Genomic DNA, 21,465 nt, shown 5'->3' on the forward strand with positions numbered 1-21,465 from the left:
TGCAACAACTACCACACCTATCAACAACTACCACACCTATCCATTCTAAAAATGTACTTGAGTTACTATTAATATTTAACAAGAGAGCAAAGCTCTGGATTCCCAATTCTAGACAGTCAGCAGTAGCACTTGTCACATATTCCAATTCAGTACAATGACATGCATTGACCGAAGAAAAGAGGCCACAAGCGCTGTTTTGAAGCAATGCCTGCAGGTTTTTCACACAGATGGTGCTAAACCATGATTTTCCCAATTTGAAACAATCCATCCTAAAACACAAAACAACAACACAACGTATAACACACCTCAGAAATGTACATAGGAGCCCATATTTCATAGTGTATGTGTGTTAGCATTGCAAAGGGAGGGTATATTACTGCAAGCTTCGAAGTTTACCAGTAAACTACCAGAATTTTGGTATCTTTCAGTTATTGGGGGGAATTTATGAAATGTCATCTAGTGGCCTTTTTGGGTACTTCAGATTATCACAGCTGTCTGTAATTATCTCTGACCTTCTGTGTGGATTTACTACATATAAAACAGATACAGTTATGAAATAACTTGATTTAAAAATGTAAAAAATGGAATGACAAAGCTGTAAAACATTGTTCTAAATATAAACCATGAAGTTAGTGAATACCATTGGTGTTTAATGTGAGGGTTTCAGCGTGAAATACCCTTTACATTTTACTGTTTATTTATTTTACTATGTCAATATGTATTTGTTGTAAATGTAAATGTAAATTTGTTGTAATTGTAAATTTTGTTGCCAAACTGGTGGCAGTTGTGCAAAAAGTAAATATTTGGAAGAGTTACTGTCACGACTTCCACCGAAGTCGGTCCCTCTCCTTGTTCGGCGGTGTTCAGCGGTCGACATCACCGACCTTCTAACCATCAGTGATCCATTTTTCATTTTCCATTGGTTTTGTCTTGTCTTCCTTCACAGCTGGTTACAATCCCATCAATTACACGTTGTGTATTTATCCCTCTGTTTACCCTCATGTCCTTGTCGGAGATTGTTTTATTGTATATTATGTGCAAGTCTTGTGTCAGTGTGCGACGGGTTTTGTACCCACTTACATTACTTTTTGTATATTTTAGTTTTTGGAGTTTTATGAGCACTTATTAAATGACTCCGTCTATACCAAGTTCGTTTTCCTGCGCCTAACTTCCCTACCACCGACACGCACCCATTACAGAATCTCCGACCATAATTATGGAGTCAGCAGAAGAAGGTACCCCGGCCATTGAGGTGGAGGAGCGCGTCCAGGAGCTTGCAGTTATGCTCTACCATCTTGGCGCCTCCATGGATCACGTTGTCCAGAAAATGGACCGCTGGGAGAGACAATGAGTTCTTCCAGAGCCTCCACCAGCACAACCGGGGTCTCCCCTGAGCGCCCCTTTCCCGCCTGAACCCAGTGTGATCCGTCTCTCATTGCCCCAGGAGTATGATGGGAGGGCTGCGAACTGCCAGGGGTTCTTGTTGCAGTTAGACCTCTATCTGGCCACTGTCCACCCGGTTCCATCGGACCGTGAGAGGGTGTCCGCCCTCGTCTCGTGCCTCACCGGGAGAGCCCTGGAGTGGGCCAACGCCGTGTGGAGAGAGGGAGATGTGGCGTTGAAGCAGTTTGAGGAGTTCACCCGCCGTTTCCGGGCAGTCTTCGACCACCTGCCCGAGGGTTCCACCTCTCCATCTGAGGCAGGAGACGAGGAGCGCCCAGGAGTTCGCCCTGGAGTTTAGGCCCCTGCCTGCTGGCGCGGGATGGAACAACAGGGCCCTGATCGACCATTACCGCTGCAGTCTGCGCGAGGATGTCCGTCGGGAGCTGGCCTGCAGAGACACCACCCTCACGTTTGACCAGCTGATGGACCTGTCCATCCGGCTGGACAACCTGCTGGCTACTCGCGGACGTCCAGATCGGGGTCTGGTGGTTCCATCCTCCCGCACTCCCTCTCCGATACCCATGGAGCTGGGAGGGGCAGTGCGAGGGAGACAGGAGGGGGTTCACGCTCGTGTACCATCTGTGGCCGCAGAGGTCACACTGCCGGTCGGTGCCGGGTTGGTTCCTCTGGAAAGCGAGGCAGCAGGCAGGGCGCTCTGGCGTCACCCCAGGTGAGCCGGCACCACTCTCACCCAGAGCCCTCTGTTGTTCATATGTTTGTGTCTGTCATATTCCCTGAGTTTTCCCCGCATTCCCAGCATAAGGTGCTCGTCGATTCAAGCGGGGCTGGGAATTTTATTAATAGAGCCTTAGCCTATAATTTAGGGATCGCCATCGTTCCCGTAGATGTGCCCTTCCCTGTTCTTGCCTTAGATAGTCGACCATTAGGGTCAGGGTTGATTAGGGAGGTCACCGCGCCTTCGGGCATGGTGACACAGGGGGGTCATACGGAGAGAATTAGTCTCTTCCTCATTGACTCTCCTGCGTTTCCTGTGGTGCTGGGCCTACCCTGGTTAGCTTGTCATAACCCCACTGTTTCTTAGCCACAGAGGTCTCTCACAGGGTGGTCGCGAGATTGCTCCGTTGGTGCTACAATGGTGGAGAGTCCAGACCAGGTCTACACCGTGCGCATCCCCCCTGAATATGCCGATTTGGCTCTCGTCTTCTCCAAAAAGAAGGCAACCTTAATTACCACCTCATCCACGGGGTGATTGTGAGATAGACCTGCTGGTAGACGCTGCACTTCCCAGGAGTCACGTGTATCCCCTCTCACAGGTGGAGACGGAGGCTATGGAAACATATGCCTCCGAATCCCTGCGTCAGGGGTACATTCGGTCCTCCACTTCACCCGCCTCCTAGAGTTTATTTTTTGTGAAGAAGAAGGAGGGAGGTCTGCGCCCGTGTATTGACTATCGGGGTCTGAATCAGATCACTGAGGTACAGTTACCCATTACCGCTCATAGCCACAGCGATAGAGTCAATGCACGGGGCACACTTCTTCACCAAACTAGATCTCAGGAGCGCTTACAACCTGGTGGTTATCCGAGAGGGAGACGAGTGGGAGACGGCTGTCAGTACCACCTCTGGGCACTATGAGTACCTCGTCATGCCGTACGGGTTGATGAATGCGCCATCATTCTTCCAAGCCTTTGTAGACGTGATTTTCAGGGACCTGCACAGGCAGGGTGTAGTGGTGTATATTGATGACATTTTGATATACTCCGCTACACGCGCTGAGCATGTGTCCCTGGTGCGCAGAGTGCTTGGTTGCCTGTTGGAGCATGACCTGTACGTCAAGGCTGAGAAATGCCTGTTCTTCCAACAGTCCGTCTCCTTCCTAGGGTATCGCATTTCCACTTCAGGGGTGGAGATGGAGAGTGACCGCATTGCAGCCGTGCGTAATTGGCCGACTCCCACCACAGTAAAGGAGGTGCAGGGGTTCTTAGGGTTTGCCAATTACTACTGGAGGTTTATCCGGCATTTTGGTCAGGTGGCGGCTCCCATTACCTCACTGCTAAAGTGTGCCTGGTGCGCTTGCAGTGATCAGCTGAGGCGGACAGGGATTTTAGTCACCTGAGTGCTCTGTTTACCTCGGCTCCCGTGTTGGCCCTACCAGATCCCTCTTTGGCGTTCATAGTGGAGGTGGACGCTTTCGAGGCTGGGATAGGAGTGATGCTCTCTCAGCGCTCGGGTATGCCACCGAAGCTCCGCCCCTGTGCCTTCTTCTCGAAGAAGCTCAGCCCTGCGTAGCGAAACTATGATGTGGGGGACCGGGAGCTGTTGGCTGTCGTCAAGGCCTTGAAGGCATGGAGACATTGGCTTGAGGGGGCTAAACACCCTTTTCTCATCTGGACTGACCACCGCAACCTGGAGTACATCCGGGCGGCGAGGAGACTGAACCCTCGTCAGGCAAGGTGGGCCATGTTTTTCACCCATTTTGTATTTACCCTTTCCTACAGACCAGGCTCTCAGAACGTTAAGACAGACGCATTGTCCCGGCTGTATGACACAGAGGAGCGGCCCATGGATCCCACTCCCATACTCCCGGCCTTTTGCTTGGTGGCACCGGTAGTGTGGGAGCTGGACACGGACATTAAGCAGGCATTGCGTACAGAACCCGCTCCCCTTCAGTGTCCGGCTGGACGTCTGTACATTCCGTCTGCTATCCGCGACCGGCTAATCTATTGGGCCCATATGTCACCCTTCTCTGGTCATCCTGGTATCGGTCGGACGGTGCGCTATCTTAGTGGGAAGTACTGGTGGCCCACTTTAGCTAAGGACGTGAGGGTTTATGTTAACTCCTGTCCGGTGTGCGCCCAGTGCAAGGCTCCTAGACACCTGCCCAGAGGTAAGTTACAACCCTTACCCGTTCCAGAAGGGCCATGGTCGCACCTGTCGGTGGATTTCCTGACTGATCTTCCTCCTTCACAGGATAACACCACGATCCTGGTCGTTGTGGATCGTTTTTCTAAGTCCTGTAATCGCCTCCCTTTGCCCGGTCTCCCTATCGCCCTACTGACTGCGGAGGCTCTATTTACACACGTCTTCCGGCACTACAGTGTGCCTGAGGATATAGTGTCTGATCGGGGTCACAATTTCACGTCGAGGGTCTGGAGGGCGTTCATGGAACGTATGGGGGTCACGGTCAACCTTACCTCAGGTTTTCACCCCGAGAGTAACGGGCAGGTGGAGAGAGTTAACCAGGATGTGGGTAGGTTTCGGAGGTCTTATTGCCAGGACCGGCCGGGGGAGTGGGCAGCGTTCGTGTCCTGGGCAGAGATGGCCCAGAACTCTCTCCACCACTCCTCCACTAACCTTTCTCTCATCCAGTGTGTATTGGGGTATCAGCCGGTTCTGGCTCCTTGGCATCAGAGTCAGACCGACGCTCCTGCGGTGGACGACTGTTTCTGGCTCGCAGAGGAAACATGGGGCGCCGCCCATGTCCATCTTCAGCACGCCGCTGGCGCAGATCGTCACTGCAGTGAGGCCCCGGTGTTCGCACCAGAGGACCGGGTCTGGCTCTCAACCCGAAACCTGCCCAAATGCCTGCCCTGTCGGAAGCTGGGTCCGCAGTTTGTGGACCATTTAAAGTCCTGAGGAGAGTGAACGAGGTATGTTACAGGTTACAGCTTCCCCCCGATAACAGCATTAACCCCTCGTTCCATGTGTCTCTCCTCAGGCCGGTGCTGGCTGGCCCGCTCCAGGAGTCTGAGGTGCGGGAGGTTCCTCCGCCCCCTCTGGACATCGAGGGGGCCCCGGCGTACTCTGTTCGTTCCTGGAGTTACTGGATTTGAGATGTCGGGCGAGGGGCCTTCAGTACCTCGTGGACTGGAAGGGGTATGGTCGGGAGGAGAGATGCTGGGTTCCGGTGGAGGACATGTTGGATCCTTCCATCCGGATTGCCCTGCGCCTCGCCCTCCGAGTTGTCCCCGAGGTCGGTGCCGATGCGCTGCTGGAGCCGCACGTCAGGGGGTACTTTCACGACTTCCGCCGAAGTCGGTCCCTCTTCTTTTTCAGCCGGTGTTCGGTGGTCGATGTCACCGACCTTCTAGCCATCGCTGATCCATTTTTCATTTTTCATTGGCTTTGTCTTCCTTCACACCTGCTTCCAATTCCATCAATTACATGTTGTGTATTTAACCCTCATGTCCTTGTCGGAGATTGTTTTATTGTATGTTATGTGCAAGTCTTGTGTCGGTGTGCGATGGGTGTTGTACCCGCTTATATTATTTTTTGTATATTTTGTTTTTTGTAGTTTTATGAGCACTTATTAAACGACTCCGTTTATACCAAGTTTGTTTTCCTGCGCCTGCCTTCCCTGCCACCGACACGCACCCATTACAGTTACAGAGTTCATTGAAAATAATTCCATTTATTGATAATTAATTAGGCTATTTTCTCTTGAACCCTATGGTTCCATATCCAATAAAAGATTGGTGACCAACCTTTTCAAGAGTCCAAAAGCAAGCCGAGATCTACCATTCTGATTTTACTTTAAAAAACATACCTATGCAACATTAAACAAGAACATACTTATGAAAGCAGCAGCTCTTTGCTGTATTCGTTGAGTCTCTCTTTAGTCATTGTTTTAAAAGTTTTGAAATCACAGGATCAACTTTGCTGTGCACTCAATGTGTCTTTTTACAGCCTATGGCTCGAGGAAACTGTGCAGACACAGTGATCTGAACGATCTGATTGGCCAGCGGTAGGCCTATAGGTGCACTTGATTGGCTCTCTGGGCCTGCCGGGGATGCAGGTGTTACTGTGGATGTATTTCAAGGCCTACCTTCAAAGTCAGTGCCTCTTTGCTTGACATCATGGGAAAACCAAAAGAAATCAGCCAAGACCTCAGAAAACAATTGTAGACCTCCACAAGTCTGATTCATCCTTGGGAGCAATTTCCAAATGCCTGAAGGTACTACGTTCATCTGTATAAACAATACTATGCAAGTATAAATACCATGGGACCATGCAGCCATCATACTGCTCAGGAAGTAGACGCGTTCTGTTTCCTAGAGATTAACGTATTTTGGTGCACAAAGTGCAAATCAATCCCAGAACAACAGCAAAGGACCTTGTGAAGATGCTGAAGGAAACAGATTCAAAAGTATCTATGTCCACAGTAAAACGAGTCCAATATCGACATAACATGAAAGGCCTCTCAGCAAGGAAGAAGCCACTGCTCCAAAACCACAATAAAAAAGCCAGACTATGGTTTGCAACTGCACATGGGGACAAAGATCGTACTTTTTGGAGAAATGTCCTCTGTTGTGATGAAACAAAAATAGCATTGTTTGGCCATAATGACCATCATTATGTTTGGAGGAAACAGGGGGAGGCTTGCAAGCCGAAGAACACCATCCCATCCGTGAAGAACGGGGGTGGCAGCATCATGTTGTGGGGTACTTTGCTTGACCCCAAGCATACTTCTGAAGTTCTGGCAAAATGGGCTAAGGACAACAAAGTCAAGGTATTGGAGTGGACATCACAAAGCCCTGACCTCAATCCTATAGAACATTTGTGGGCAGAACTGAAAAAGCATGTGCGAGCAAGGAGGCCTACAAACCTGATTTTGGGAAATTGTACTAGGATTAAATGTCAGGAATTGTCAAAAAACAGAGTTTAAATATATTTGGCTAAGGTGTATGTAAACCTCTGACTTCAACTGTAAATAAAGGTTACATTTAAAATGTGAACCAATAAATTACTAAAGTTACCATAGATTGCCATAGCTGACCTGTTAATACCCAAATTACCGAAGATTCTGGTAACCCTAGTGACAATGAGCAGCCCAGTTGTTATGGCTGAACAAAAACAGCAGCCAAACCCTACCCCTATCCCCTACTCATGGCCATAAGGTTTGTATTGCTGTCTCATTTAGGCTTGTGCTGAGGTTTTTGTGGCCCTTCCCCCTCTGGTCTCTGTAGTAAGAGCAGCTGTGGTCTTCAGGGCAGCGCTGATTAAATTGCAGTGGGTGACTTAAAGCTTTTATACTCCATACGGGAGGAAGAGGAGGAAAGGAGGAGGATGCCTGGGATGCTGCTCCCACACTGATGCAATATCATTAGAGAAATGTAGGGAACTAGGAGGGAGGAGAGAGAGAGAGAGAGAGAGAGAGAGAGAGAGAGAGAGAGAGCGAGAGAGAGAGAGAGAGAGAGAGTGAGAGAGAGAGAGAGAGAGAGAGATGTAGAAGGGAGATCAAGTACAGGCTTAACTGAATGAACAACAGAGACATAATTAAATATGGAATTGTACTAAATAGTTTGGGGTATGGCCTTGTTTTTGAGGAATGCTCCTCAGAGCCAGATGCTGATGACAGGTAACATTTTGCTGGGAAGCTAGCATTGAACCCCCCCAACCCCCCACAAAAGGAGAAGAATGAGACCCTATGCTGATGATGATAAGTTTATATTCATTCCCACTATGCCTGTATAATAGGAAACAGAGTGAATTATGTTATGATGCTTGGTGAAGTTCAACGGGCATTCAGAGCAGCCTCCTGATTGAACTTTCAGAAACTACATTTCAATCGAGTACAGGCTTAACTGAATGAACAACATAGACCGAATGCAATATGGAATTTTATGAAATAGTTTGGGGTATGGCTTCGTCTCCGAGGAACGCTCCTCGTAGCCAGACGCTGATGACAAGTAGCCCTTTGCTGGGCAGCTGGCATCGAAACCACCCAAAATAAATAAGTTAGACAATAGTGATTAGAGTGAAAAGACTGGATCAGAAAAACCGAAATCACGTGAAGGAATAAAAAACGATAGGAGTTGTGAACTTGCAATTAGAAGGAAACAATGGAAAACCGGTAAGAAGACAGCCTCGCGAAAACGTCACTGCGGAGGGAAACCGCCTTGCCTGAGGGCTGCGAGCATATGCAGTAGAATAGGAAGTAGCAGGTAGCTTAGTATGGAGATCAAAACTGTTGTGTTTTGCGATGAAGAGAGTCGTGCTGATTGAAAAGATTGTACGAGACAAAGAAACAAGTCGTAATGGTTGCCTGAAATAATGTAATTCACCTAGTGTGTGATATGCTGTCGCTAGGCTTATGAGTTGAGGCGCACTATAGAATGACCAGTTATACGTTATGTAGACCAATGAACTTCAGACCACTGAACATGAAAATCCCCCAAAAGTACACAGATGGGAGGCATCGGCAGTAAAACCTGTCTCGAGGGCCAACTGTCTAAAGCATGATGAGATCTTGAGATCGGACACTGTTGCAACAACCATAGTAAAAGTGTTATGAAAAGGCAACCTTGCACAATTGGAATAAGGGAACCCACGTGGTGATAACAATTGCTGTGTAGCCTTAATTTGCTAACAGAAGGTGGTTACTGTGGGACCAACCATTGTTAATTGGGTAGGATGTTAGAAGCTAGCATAGAGAAGCATTTCCTTGAATCACTTCAATGTGTTCAATGATTACATTTCTGCATTACAAATTGAAAAATATTAAATTCAATAGGCAACAAACAAATTCAAAATGATGGAATTCCAATACAATTTCTGTTGGCACTGAAATCACTCCATACATTGCATTGCTTGCAGAATTGAAGAATGAATTGGCAATGAGTAACGATGAATATCGTCAGATAAATTATAGGCTAATCATGAATTTGACTTGTGAGCTTCTAACAGCAGCATACTGTATATAGATATTTCTATAAACTAGGGTACCGTTGAGCATTTCTTGTCGTGGACAACTACTTGGAGCTGTTACAAAGTCATTAATATTACGTTGCCTTTTTTTTCATGTGAATACGTTAAGATATGTATTAAGAACTCTCTCGTTCTCGGAGTCTTCACAGATTTGGCAAACACTTTGTGACATAAAACAGCACCTTTCTTTCCTTGCATTTCTGATGCTGCTCGTTGTCATTATATCATATACTAAGAATGGAACAATTTAATTACACATTGAACTTGATCCTGTAAAATTCATGGATATTGCTCAGACTCTTTTTTTATGTATGGAGATCTCGGAAGTACACTGTAACTTTGTAACACTCCCGAGAAAGGACTACTGTCACCTAGGAGTGCAGAGATAAGTCGAATACATTCGTAGCCAGTTGTTAGGAGCTCATGGCTGGAAATGCCTGTACCACTGTGGCCAGGATTGCCAGAAGTTGAGAGTCGGAAAATGCCCACTTGCCTAATGGCGATTCTCTAAAAGCCTCGTTCACATTGGCAGTTCGAAGTGACTCAAATCCGTTATTAGTAACACTTTACTTGACACCTAGCGGTCATAACCATGTCATCAAATGTCTTAACAGCTGACATGTATCGTCATAACCTGTCATCATATGGTCATAACTCTGTCATGAACCATATATTTACACCTGTTGTGATGTATATTGCGTTCTTTTACGGCTGGTTATGACACATAAGTGTGTGTCATAACCAGTGTCAAAACCCACATTTTATTCAAATGTGTCTTTTTTCCTCTTGTTTCAACGTTTGTTTCTTAAATCCTTTTGTTGTTGTGTGTCATTATTTATAGTCATGTTTGTACACTTTATGACATCCTTTGTCACTTTACTTGGACTAAGAAAATACACTTTATGAGACTGTCAAGAAGCATTATGACCATCAGAACCATATGAGCCAGATAGGCCTATCACGTGCATGCCCTTATTTTTTTTATTTTTTTATTTTACCAGGCAAGTCAGTTAAGAACAAATTCTTATTTTCAATGACGGCCTGGGAACAGTGGGTTAACTGCCTGTTCAGGGGCAGAACGACAGATTTGTACCTTGTCAGCTCGGGGGTTTGAACTCGCAACCTTCCGGTTACTAGTCCAACGCTCTAACCACTAGGCTACCCTGCCGCCCCATCAGTCATAGGTTTGAAAAGAGGATGTCTGCTCTTGCATTCATCCCAGTCATCAGCAACAGAGTATTGGGGGTAGGTACATATCTGACATCAATGTGTGCACAATTACAATGATAATTCAATATGGAATATTTCAGAAAATTGCATATAACTTAAAAATACTGTTGACATGTAAGTTAAATTGTGTGGTAAGTTTTGTGGGTTTTGACACTCTTATATAGGTGTCATAACCAGCCATAAAATAATGCAATATGTCACAACATGTCGAAAGATATGTGCCATGATAGAGTTATGACCATATGACAAGTTATGTCCGCGCGTGTGACCATGTCATAACGTGTTATGACGCCAGGTGTCAAGTAAAATGCTACCAATTTTTTTCCCCCCCTCTGATTCAAATCTGTTATTTCTCCTGCAGTCTAAGCAAACGGAATCAGACACTTCAAGCCACACTTCCAACTACCTCCGTAGGTGGTTTGAAATCAGGTACAAATCTGATTCCTGGCTATACAACCTTCGACTGTTATTTGGCGTGTCATTTCGCTAGCTACAGTATCTACTCTGGTGACCGTTTTGACAAGAACATGTGGTAGTTAACTAGCTTGATAATCGTTTACAGCAAAATGAGTGAATGTGCTAGAAAGCTACAGCTAGCTAGTTGACTGCTGTGGCTAGCCAAAAAAGGACTTGTTTTGAAAGTTGGATCATCTTATCCTGTGTGACTTTAAAAGTGTTCTGAACATTCAAAGCAACTGGAGAAAAGTCCATGTCAGGCATTGTTGTCCCCTTAGCTTGCTACATAACTGCTGAGTAATAGGAAGCGTGAGCACCTCCACCAATCAGCCTCCACCACTAAGCACACACCTGTCATTACTATGACAACTAGCGTAGCCATGTCAGAAAATGACTGCTGTCTGAACACACACATCCGATTTGGTCACTTGTAGCTTGCAGTTTGGACAGTCGGTATTCCAAAACAGATTTGAAAAACAAAACTGATTTGAGCGTTAAGGCCTGCAGTGTGAACAAGGCTTAACATATTCTCTGGAAAATAGTCATGGAGGAGTCACCTTTATCGCCTGGGAGTGGGTGGAGCTCTATCGCTGGAACAATCTTCTTCCTCAGGGGAAATTGTGGGGTCTGACCGTCATTTGAAAACAAGTGAGAGAACATGGGTAAGTTGACATAAATACATCCCAAGAACTTGTCTGTCGGCCCTGCATTATTAAAGAAAAAAAATTGTGATAAAGAAAAAAGTATACCAGTTTAATTTAAGGACTAAAAAATTGACAGCTGTGCCATATAGATTGAAAAATAGTTGAGAAGATGTACCGATTCCATGGCACATGGTTTATGAACTGGTCCTCAAAACAATTTTTGTATAACCACAGCTGGGTGATAATAAAAAAAGTCATCGTAAATCGATTAATAATATCATAATTCTCATAGCAAAAATGTTTATTTTTATTTTACAATATGTACTGTAGAATCTATGAGAATAGAAAGGATCAGAACTTCTGTGAAACATCACAATACAGTTGAAAAATATATGGCAAATAGAAATATAAACTGGATGGTGTTCCAAGATAGATGGGAGGGGTTGAGTGGAGCTGAAGGATGGGACAAAAAACAAACAAAATATAACTATAGTGAACTATACCGTGTCCTTAAACTGTATATAGTATGTATAAGCGGGAAGTAGAAACCTAAGTGTTGTTGTTCATGAGTTTACACCTACTCATTCAAGGTTTTTCTTTATTTGTACTATTATTCTACATTGTAGAATAATAGTGAAGACATGAAAACTATGAAATAACACATATGGAATCATGTTGTAACCAAAAAAGTGTTAAACACATCAAAAATATATTCATATTTGAGATTCTTCAAAGTAGCCATCCTTTGACTTGATGACAGCTTTGCACACTCTTAGCATTCTCTCAACCAGCTTCACCTGGAATGCTTTTCAATTAACAGGTGTCTTGTTAAAAGTTAATTTGTTGATTTTTTTTCCTTTATAATGCGTTTGAGACAATCAGTTGTGTTGAGACAAGGTAGGGGTAGTATACAGAAGATAGCCCTATTTGGTAAAAGACCAAGTCCATATTACGACAAGAACAGCTCAAATAATCAAAGAGAAACGACCGTCCGTCATCAATAATTTTTTACGTTTCTTCAAGTGCAGTTGCAGAAGCCATCAAGCGCTATGATGAAACTGGCTCTCGCGATAGCCACAGGAAAGGTAGACCTAGAGTTACCTCTGTTGCAGAGGATAAGTTAAATCGAGTTAACTGCACCTCAGATTGCAGTCCAAATAAATGCTTCACTGAGTTCATGTAACAGACACATCTCAACATCAACTGTTCAGTAGTGACTGCGTGAATCAGGCCTTTGTGGTCAAATTGCTGCAAATAAACCGCTACTAAAGGACACCAATAATAATAAGAAACTTGATTGGGCCAAGAAACACGAGCAATGGACATTAGACCAGTGGAAATCTGTCCTTTGGTCTGATGAGTCCAAGTTTGAGATATTCGGTTGCAACTGCCGTCTCTATGTGAGATGCAGGGTAGGCGAACGGATGATCTCTGCATGTGTGGTTCCCACCATGAAGCATGGAGGAGGAGGTGTGATGGTGCGGGGTTCCTTTGCTGGTGACACTGTCTGTGATTTATTTAGAATTCAAGGCACACTTAACCAGCATGGCCACCACAGCATTCTGCACCGATACTCCATCCCATCTGGTTTGCGCTTAATGGGACTATAATTTAATTTTCAACAGGAGAATGACCCAAAACACACCTCCAGGCTGTGTAAGGGTGACTTTACCAAGAAGGAGAGTGATGGAGAGCAGAATCAGATGACCTGGCCTCCACAATCACCTGACCTCAACCAAATTGAGATGGTTTGGGATGAGTTGGACTGCAGAGTGAAGGAAAAGCAGCCAACAAGTGCTCAGCATATGTGGGAACTCCTTCATAATTTCAGGTGAAGCTGGTTGAGAGAATGCCAAGCGTATGCAAAGTTGTCATCAAGGTGGCTACTTTGAAGAATCTAAAATTTGAAATAATAATATAACACATTTTTTGGTTACTACAATATTCCGTATGTGTTACTTCATAGTTGTGATGTCTTCACTATTATTATACAATGTAGAACATAGTAAAAATAAAGAACAACCCTTGAATGAGTAGGTGTGTCCAAACTTTTGACTGGTAATGTATATAAATTATATATACGGTGCTGGCCACTCCATTACAGACAAAATACCAGCTGACTGCTTCTTCCCTAAATAGTTCTTGCATAGTTTGGAGCTGTGTTTGGGGTCATTGTCCTGTTATAGGATAAAATTGGCTCCAATTAAAATGGAGTGATAACCTTCATTCTTCAAGATCCATTTTACCCTGTACAAATCTGCCACCTTTACCACCACCAAAGCACCCCCAGACCATCACATTACAGGCCTCTCTCATCTTTTTAAGTGGGAGAACTTGCACAATTGGTGGCTGACTAAATATTTTTTTGCCCCACTGTGTATATATATATATTGATGGAAGCCACAAAAAAAATCTAAATAATACATCCCATTGGTTGAGACAGAGGAAAGTGATAATTGCAAAGTGAGCCCATAGGTTATACAGCAAGCGTGCGGAATGTGCGTTATTGCGCCGTGCTTATAGGCTGAATGTAATTTGGTGAAAGACATTCTACACATGGCTACTAGCAAAGAGGAGAAGAACGAAACGCTGTGATGTTGATTATACATTTGTATTCATTCCCACTTTGCCTGTACAATACAGGATTAAGATTGAATCCTACTACACCGGCTCTGATGCTCATCGGGTGTGGCAGGGCTTTAAAGCTATTACGGACTACAAAGGGAAATCCAGACACGAGCTGCCCAGTGACACTAGCCTACCAGGCAAGCAATACTGAAGCATGCACAAGAGCACCAGCTGTTCTGGATGCCTGTGTGATAACGCTCTCGGTAGCCGATGTGAGCAAGACCTTTAAACAGGTCAACATTCACAAAGCCGCGGGGCCAGATGGAATACCAGAAAGTGTACTCAAAGCATGCGCGGACCAACTTGCAAGTTTCTTCACTGACATTTTCAACCTCTCCCTGTCTGAGTCTGTAATACCTACATGTTTCAAGCAAACCACCGTAGTCTCTGTGCCCAAGGAAGCGAAGGTAACCTGCCTAAATGATTACTGGCCCGTAGCACTCATGTCGGTAACCATGAAGTGCTTTGAAAGGCTGGTCATGGCTCACATCAACAGCATCCTCCCGGATACCCTAAGACTCACTCCAATTCGCATACCGCCCCAACAGATCCACAGATGATGCAATCTCTATCGCACACCACACTGCCCTTTCCCACCTGGACAAAAGGAACACCTATGTGAGAATGCTGTTCATTGACTACAGCTCAGCGTTCATCACCATAGTGCCCACAAAACTCATCACTAAGCTAAGGACCCTGGGTCTAAACACCTTCTTCAACTGGATCCTGGACTTCCTTACTTGCCGCCCCCAGGTGGTATGGGTAGGCAACAACACGTCTGCCACGCTGACCCTCAACACTGTGGCCCCTCAGGGGTGTGTACTTAGTCTCCTCCTGTACTCCCTGTTTACCCACGACTGTGTGGCCAAACATGACTCCAACGCCATCCTTAAGTTTGCTAATGACACAACAGTGGTAGGCCTGATCTCCGGCAACAATGAGACAGGAGGTCAGAGAACTGGCAGTGTGGTGCCAGGACAACAACCTCTCCCTCAATGTGAGCAAGACAAAGGAGCTGATCGTGGACTACAGGAAAAGGCAGGCCGAACAAGCCCCCATTAACATCAACGGAGCTGTAGTGGAGCGTATCGAGAGTATCAAGTTCCTTGGTGTCCACATCACCCACAAACTAACATGGTCCAAACACACCAATTCAGTCGTGAAGAGGGCATGACAAACCTTTCCCCCTCAGGAGACTGAAAATATTTGGCATGTGTCCGCAGATCCTCAAAAAGTTATACAGCTGCACCATCGAGAGCATCCTGACCGGTTGCATCACCGCCTGGTATGGCAACTGCTCGGCATCTGACCGTAAGGTGCTACAGAGGGTAGTGCGAATGGCCCAGTACATCACTGGGGCCTTTTGGTCCTAGACTTGGCGCTTCCTGCAATCCAGGACCTATATAATAGGCGGTGTCAGAGGAAAGCCCATAAAATTGTCAGAGACTCCAGTCACCCAAGTCATAGACTGTTTTCTCTGCTACCGCACGGCAAGCGGTACCATAGCGCCAAGTCTAGGACCAAAAGGCTCCTTAACTGCTGAACAATTAATCAAAATAACATGTTTTGTGCACTGCTGCTACTAGCTGTTTATTATCTATGCATAGTCACTTCACCCGTACCTACATGTACAAATTTCCCCAACTAACGTGTACCCCTGCACAGTGACTCGGTACCGGTACCCCCTGTATATAGCCTAGTATTTTATTTGTATTTTTTACTTTCGTTTATTTGGTAAATCATTCCTTAAATATTCTTCAACTGCGCTGTTGGTTAAGGGCTTGCCTTGTAAGTAAGCATTTCACGGTGAGGTCTACACTTGTTGTATTCAGCGCATTTGACAAATAAAGTTTGATTTAATCTGTATAACAGGAAACAGAGTGAATTATGCTACTTGATGAAGTTAAACAAGCATTCAGACTAGCCTTCCTGGTTGAACTTTCGTAAATTACGTAGTGAAGAAGAGGTAGACAACAGTGAGAGAAACAGAAGGAAAATGAAGAACACAGACAGAGGAAGAAAAAGCTAGAAAGAGAGAAAATGACAGAACATTAGTGAAAAAGAGAGAAACACACGGCTTTAACCAATTAAGCGGGTAGCTCCCAGCCATAGAGAGAGGAAGTGACAGGGATATAGCAGCTCTCCTTCTTGTGTGTTTCAGCCTCATTGAACCTGCGATGGGAAGGACATTCTAATCACAAACTGGCGTTTACCGGTCGGTGTGGTATAGTAGTAGTGGGATGAGATCCACCCTCCCTCCCCCCTACCCACCAGCGTGGTCTCCCCGGCGATGAATAATGTAGAAGGGAGGGGTGGAGGCCACTGAGCGTGTGCAAGGAGAAGGGATCCCTCCCCCTTCAGCCCCAGCCCCCTAGCCTGCAGCTGCTGCTGGTGCTGCCTATTACAGAAGGTCAGTGGGAGAGAGAAGAGAATAGAGGGTAGACAGGAGAGGATGGTGTGTTGAGAACGAGGGATAGAGAGAGAAAAACGAGAGGGGTGGGGTGCCAGACGGACGAATGAACATGCTGAGAGGGGAAAGTGTCGTCCTCCAGCGATGACAGCAATGCTGAGTCCCAAGATCAGACAGACCAAGAGAGGTGAGCGAGCCGAGAGCGATGTATTTTTCTCTACCACTACTATCGACCCACACTACTGCTATATAGTGTATGTGAATGGAGCACATGGGCGGTACACATAGATCGTTCTACTATGATGCTGTCAATGACATCATCATCATCTCCTGCTTTATCTTGATGATGCTGACCAGATGCTTGTCTGTCAGTTGCTGCTTTTGATGTTCGCGACATTAGCACGAGAATGTGAATGACAAAATGATGCAGGTGTGAGAAGATTTCATGAGAGTTAATATGAAATGATGGAACAGTACTGATATAGAGAGGTCCCTTTGCAATCCGTATTCTCTTATTCTCTCTAAAATGAGATCAAATTGAGAGCGTATAAGAAACTAGATGGATGAATTAATTCATTAAAATATATAAAAAATAAAATGGATTCAATTAGGTTTGTGGTTCTAAGATAGGCACATTCTCTGCATAGCTATTGTAATTGGTACGTAAAAATGGCTTATTTTTATTCATTCAACAAAACACATGAATAAATACCATTTTCGAAGTCCTGGTCCATTTAAATATATTTCCTGGTCCATGGTAATCTCTTTAAATAGCCCACATCTCAGCTGTTTCACTCTCCCCATCATCATGACTTTGAAGTACATTACCATGGTTTTGGGATGAGAGTATACTGTAGTATACTGCACAGCATTGACCGTAGTATTACTGACAGATGAGCTACAGGCACAGTAGTAGACACACATACATACTATGCAACAGAATATACAGCATAGATACAGTACACACTAGGGCTAGGAATTGCCAGGGACTTCACGATACAATATTATCATGATACTTAGGTGCCGATATGATATGTGCTGCGATTCTCACGATTGCGATTCAATACTGCAATTTTACTGCAATTTGATGTTCCAAACATATTGCTCACTGTACAAGAGAGAGCATGAAAAAACGAGTTTTGTTCAGTCATGGAAATAAAAGTGCTGAAAACATGTTGGCTCACTATTTAAAAAGAAGATGGAGAACAAGGTATAGGATGAAAAATACCAGAGTTCTGGCACAGGAACAGCCGGCTAGCACTAGCTAGCACTACCTCGGAGTAGTATTGATATAAAATCGTCCAAAATGATATTGCGATATGTAACTTTAATCCCTTTTCCCCCCCACATCACTAGAACACACACACACACCAGCACAGCAGTGTTACACCTCACTGCAGCTGAACATCGCGGCACAGTACTCACCCCCCCCCCCTCCCCCTCCGCCTAATCCGAGTGACGCCTACTACAGTTTCTTAGGCAAACTCTCCACGGATTCTCAATGGGTTAATACATTCATCAGCAGCAGATAGAGTCCGTGGAAATGATCCAGTGATGCACCTGTAGCTCCATCAGCTCCTTCCCATGCATCATAAATCACACAGCAACCATATTAATTAAATGGAATTTCCCAAATGGATTCCGTGCTTGGAGAAAAGAGCCAGGTCATTTATCCTGTGGCTGATAAGTCTACGCAATGTGACAGGTTAATGGATAGCTATTCTCTGGTTTTCGAGGACTATACAGCCATACCATGTGATGATGAATCCACATCTCAAAAGTTCATGAAGACCAGTGACTGGATATAGGCTATAGCAGGTACTGCAGGATTTTGTTCCAACTTGGCACCTCACCTGACCAATTGAGCTGATTGATCAACACACCTGGTCTTCTAAGGTCGGTTAAATTAGAACACGAAGGGCCTGCAGCACACCAGGTCCAGGGTTGCCTACCTCCAGGCTATAGTATGTGTGTGTGCAATGGAATCATGCAGTAGTTGTTTCTCTATGGTCATAATGACTATCTCTGGATGAGGTTTCACCCACTTTGAAACAAGACAATATCCTATGGATTAGAGACATATGCGCCATATTCTAGTAGCAGCACATTGGACCATGCTAAATAGACAAGTTATATAGAGCACGTCTCCTTAGGTGGCGTGATCATTCTTTCAGACATGAGCTCATTGATTGATGGTATTAGTAAAGCTGGTACGCAATATACATTACCCATGATGAACATCCTTGGCAGACTATTCTCTAGGGTCAGGGAGTACATGCCATATACAATGAGGAGGAGGACCACCAATCTACTACATCTTTCATTGAAGATCACTATAAATCATATGGAGGAGAATAGTATGTTTGGGTTAGAATCTCAGAGCGACTGTGAGGGCGAACCATCCATTTACTTAACTATAAACATACAAATAAATACTCTGAATGCGCACTTCGTAGCGAAATGAATTGCTAGTATTTTGTGTAAACGCAACAGTCCCAATGTTGTTTCTAAGAACTACTTACAGACTGGAAGAGACCACATTTTAGCTACACCCATGACAACACAGGGAATCAAATCAAATGTTATTTGTCACATGCGCCGATTTTCAACTTGTGTAGACTTTAATGTGAAATGAGTCACTGATAGGAGAAATGGCTCAGTGTACCCTTGGCCTACACACACACACACACACACACACACACACACACACACACACACACACACACACACACACACACACACACACACACACACACACACACACACACACACACACACACACACACACACACACCGACTCAGATAATTGGGCAGTGTATTCCAATGCACCCATGGATTGCAACATCTAATGCAAACTACATTACACTTATAGAAAAACAATTTGTGCTATCTAGATGCTCCCCACAGGAGAACCCTTTGAAGAACCCTTCTTGGTTCCAGGTATAACTTTTTGGGGTTCCATGTAAGGACCCTTTCTACAGAAGGTTCTACCTAGAACCAAAAAGGGTTCTCCTATGGCAGTGGTTCCCAAAGTTTTATAGTCCCGTACCCCTTCAAACATTCAACCTCCAGCTGTGTACCCCCTCTAGCATCCAGGGTCAGCACACTCTCAAATGTTGTTTTTTCCTGTCATTGTAACCCTGCACACTATACAATACATTTGTTAAACATAAAAATTAGTGTGAGTTTTTGTCACAACCCGACTCGTGGGAGGTGACAAAGAGCTCTTATAGGACCAGTTCACAAATAATTATGAATATTTTTGCTCTTTATTTAACCATCTTACGGATTAAACCAAAATTCAGATTTTTTATTTACTTAACTAGGCAAGTCAGTTAAGAACAAATTGTTATTTACAAAGCCTAGGAACAGTGGGTTAACTGCCTTGTTCAGGGGTAGAGCAACAGATTTTTACCTTACCAGCTCAGGGATTTGTTCTAGCAACCTTTCGGTTTCTGGTCCAATGCTCTAACCACTAGGCTACCTGTCACCCCAATGAATAACTCACCACAGGTTAATGAGAAGGGTGTGCTTGAAAGGATGCACATAACTCTTAATAGCGCGATTTGCCAAGGCCGGATACTCTGAGCGCAGCTCAATTAAGAAATCTGGCACTGGCTTCTGATTCAATTCAATTCCCACAGTACCGCTTGTTGCAATTTCGACGAGGCTCTCTTGTTCAGATATTGGTAAGTGGACTGGAGGCAAGGCATGAAAGGGATAACGAATCCAGTTGTTTGTGTCATCCGTATCGGGAAAGTACCTTCGTAATTGCGCACCCAACTCACTCAAGTGCTTCGCTATATCACATTTGGGATTGTCCGTCAGCTTGAGTTAATTTACACACAAAAAAAATCATACAATGATGGAAAGACCTGTGTGTTGTTCTTGTTAATGCAGACAGAGAAGAGCTCCAACTTCTTAATCATAGCCTCAATTTTGTCCCACACAATGAATATAATTGCGGAGAGTCCGTGTAATCCTACATTCAGATCATTCAGGCTTGAAAAAACATCCCCAGATAGGCCAGTTGTCTGAGAAACTCGTCATCATGCAAGCGGTCAGACAAGTGAAATTTATGGTCAGTAAAGAAAACTTTAAGCTGTCTCTCAATTCAAAAAAACGTGTCAATACTTTGCACCTTGATAACCAGTGCACTTCTGTATGTTGTAAAAGCGTTACATCGTCGCTGCCCATATCATTGCATAGTGCAGAAAATACACGAGAGTTCAGGTGCCTTGCTTAAACAAAGTTAACCATTTTCACTGTAGTGACCAAAATGTCTTTCAAGCTGTCAGACATTCCCTTGGCAGCAAGAGACTCTCGGTGGATGCTGCAGTGTGCTCAAGTGGCATCGGGAGCAACTGCTTGCACACGCGTTACCACTCCACTATATCTCCCTGTCATGGCTTTTGCGCTATCAGTACAGATACCAACATGAGCAGCAGCTACACTTGGCTACGTATGGACCGTTAGTGGAATTCCCACGAGAGAGTACCGGTTAATGTGATTGGATGTTAATTGTTTGACTAGGCTACCTGTATTTGACATTGTGTTGTTATTTCGCTGAACACTAGATGGTTTAATGTTATTTTCGGCAGTGAAACGAGGCTACTCAGGCGAGAGAAAAAAAGCAATCCAAATGTATAGCCCCGTTGGAAATATAAATGGACTGTTTGAAAATGTGAAGGAAAAACAATGTTTAAAAAAATAAAAACAATTCATATTATTATTGTTTTTTAAAAATGTGAATCACATTTTTATATTTGGCGTACTCCCGACGCCATTGCGCGGTACCCCCAGTTTGGGAATACTTGTCCTATGGGAACAGCTGAAGAACCCTTTCGGAACCCCTTTTTCTAAGAGTGTGCACGACTACGGCAACATTTGCAAATCATTCCTTCATTCCTCTTGGACCTATTTGGTTTCTTCCAGTAGAGTCGATTTTGAAAGGTCAGTGTGGAAACTGGAAAACAAGACTCATGAC

At 44.7% G+C, this 21,465-nt stretch overlaps 2 protein-coding genes across 2 annotated transcripts in view; one reads left to right on the top strand and one right to left on the bottom strand.

Moving 5' to 3' along the window:
- LOC139376538 (trichohyalin-like) overlaps window positions 1–21,465 on the bottom strand; it is a 375,197-nt gene that overhangs the window by 67,040 nt on the left and 286,692 nt on the right. The gene's annotated exons all lie outside the window — the stretch shown is intronic.
- LOC139376518 (rho GTPase-activating protein 22-like) overlaps window positions 16,469–21,465 on the top strand; it is a 33,747-nt gene continuing 28,750 nt past the window's right edge. The window contains exon 1 of the mRNA XM_071119205.1: window positions 16,469–16,665. Coding sequence (XP_070975306.1) covers window positions 16,623–16,665 — 43 coding nt within the window. The 5' untranslated portion in view covers window positions 16,469–16,622. The remainder of the gene's footprint in view (window positions 16,666–21,465) is intronic.

Source organism: Oncorhynchus clarkii, chromosome 20 (genome assembly GCF_045791955.1).
Source record: "Oncorhynchus clarkii lewisi isolate Uvic-CL-2024 chromosome 20, UVic_Ocla_1.0, whole genome shotgun sequence".
NCBI classification, from domain to species: domain Eukaryota; kingdom Metazoa; phylum Chordata; class Actinopteri; order Salmoniformes; family Salmonidae; genus Oncorhynchus; species Oncorhynchus clarkii.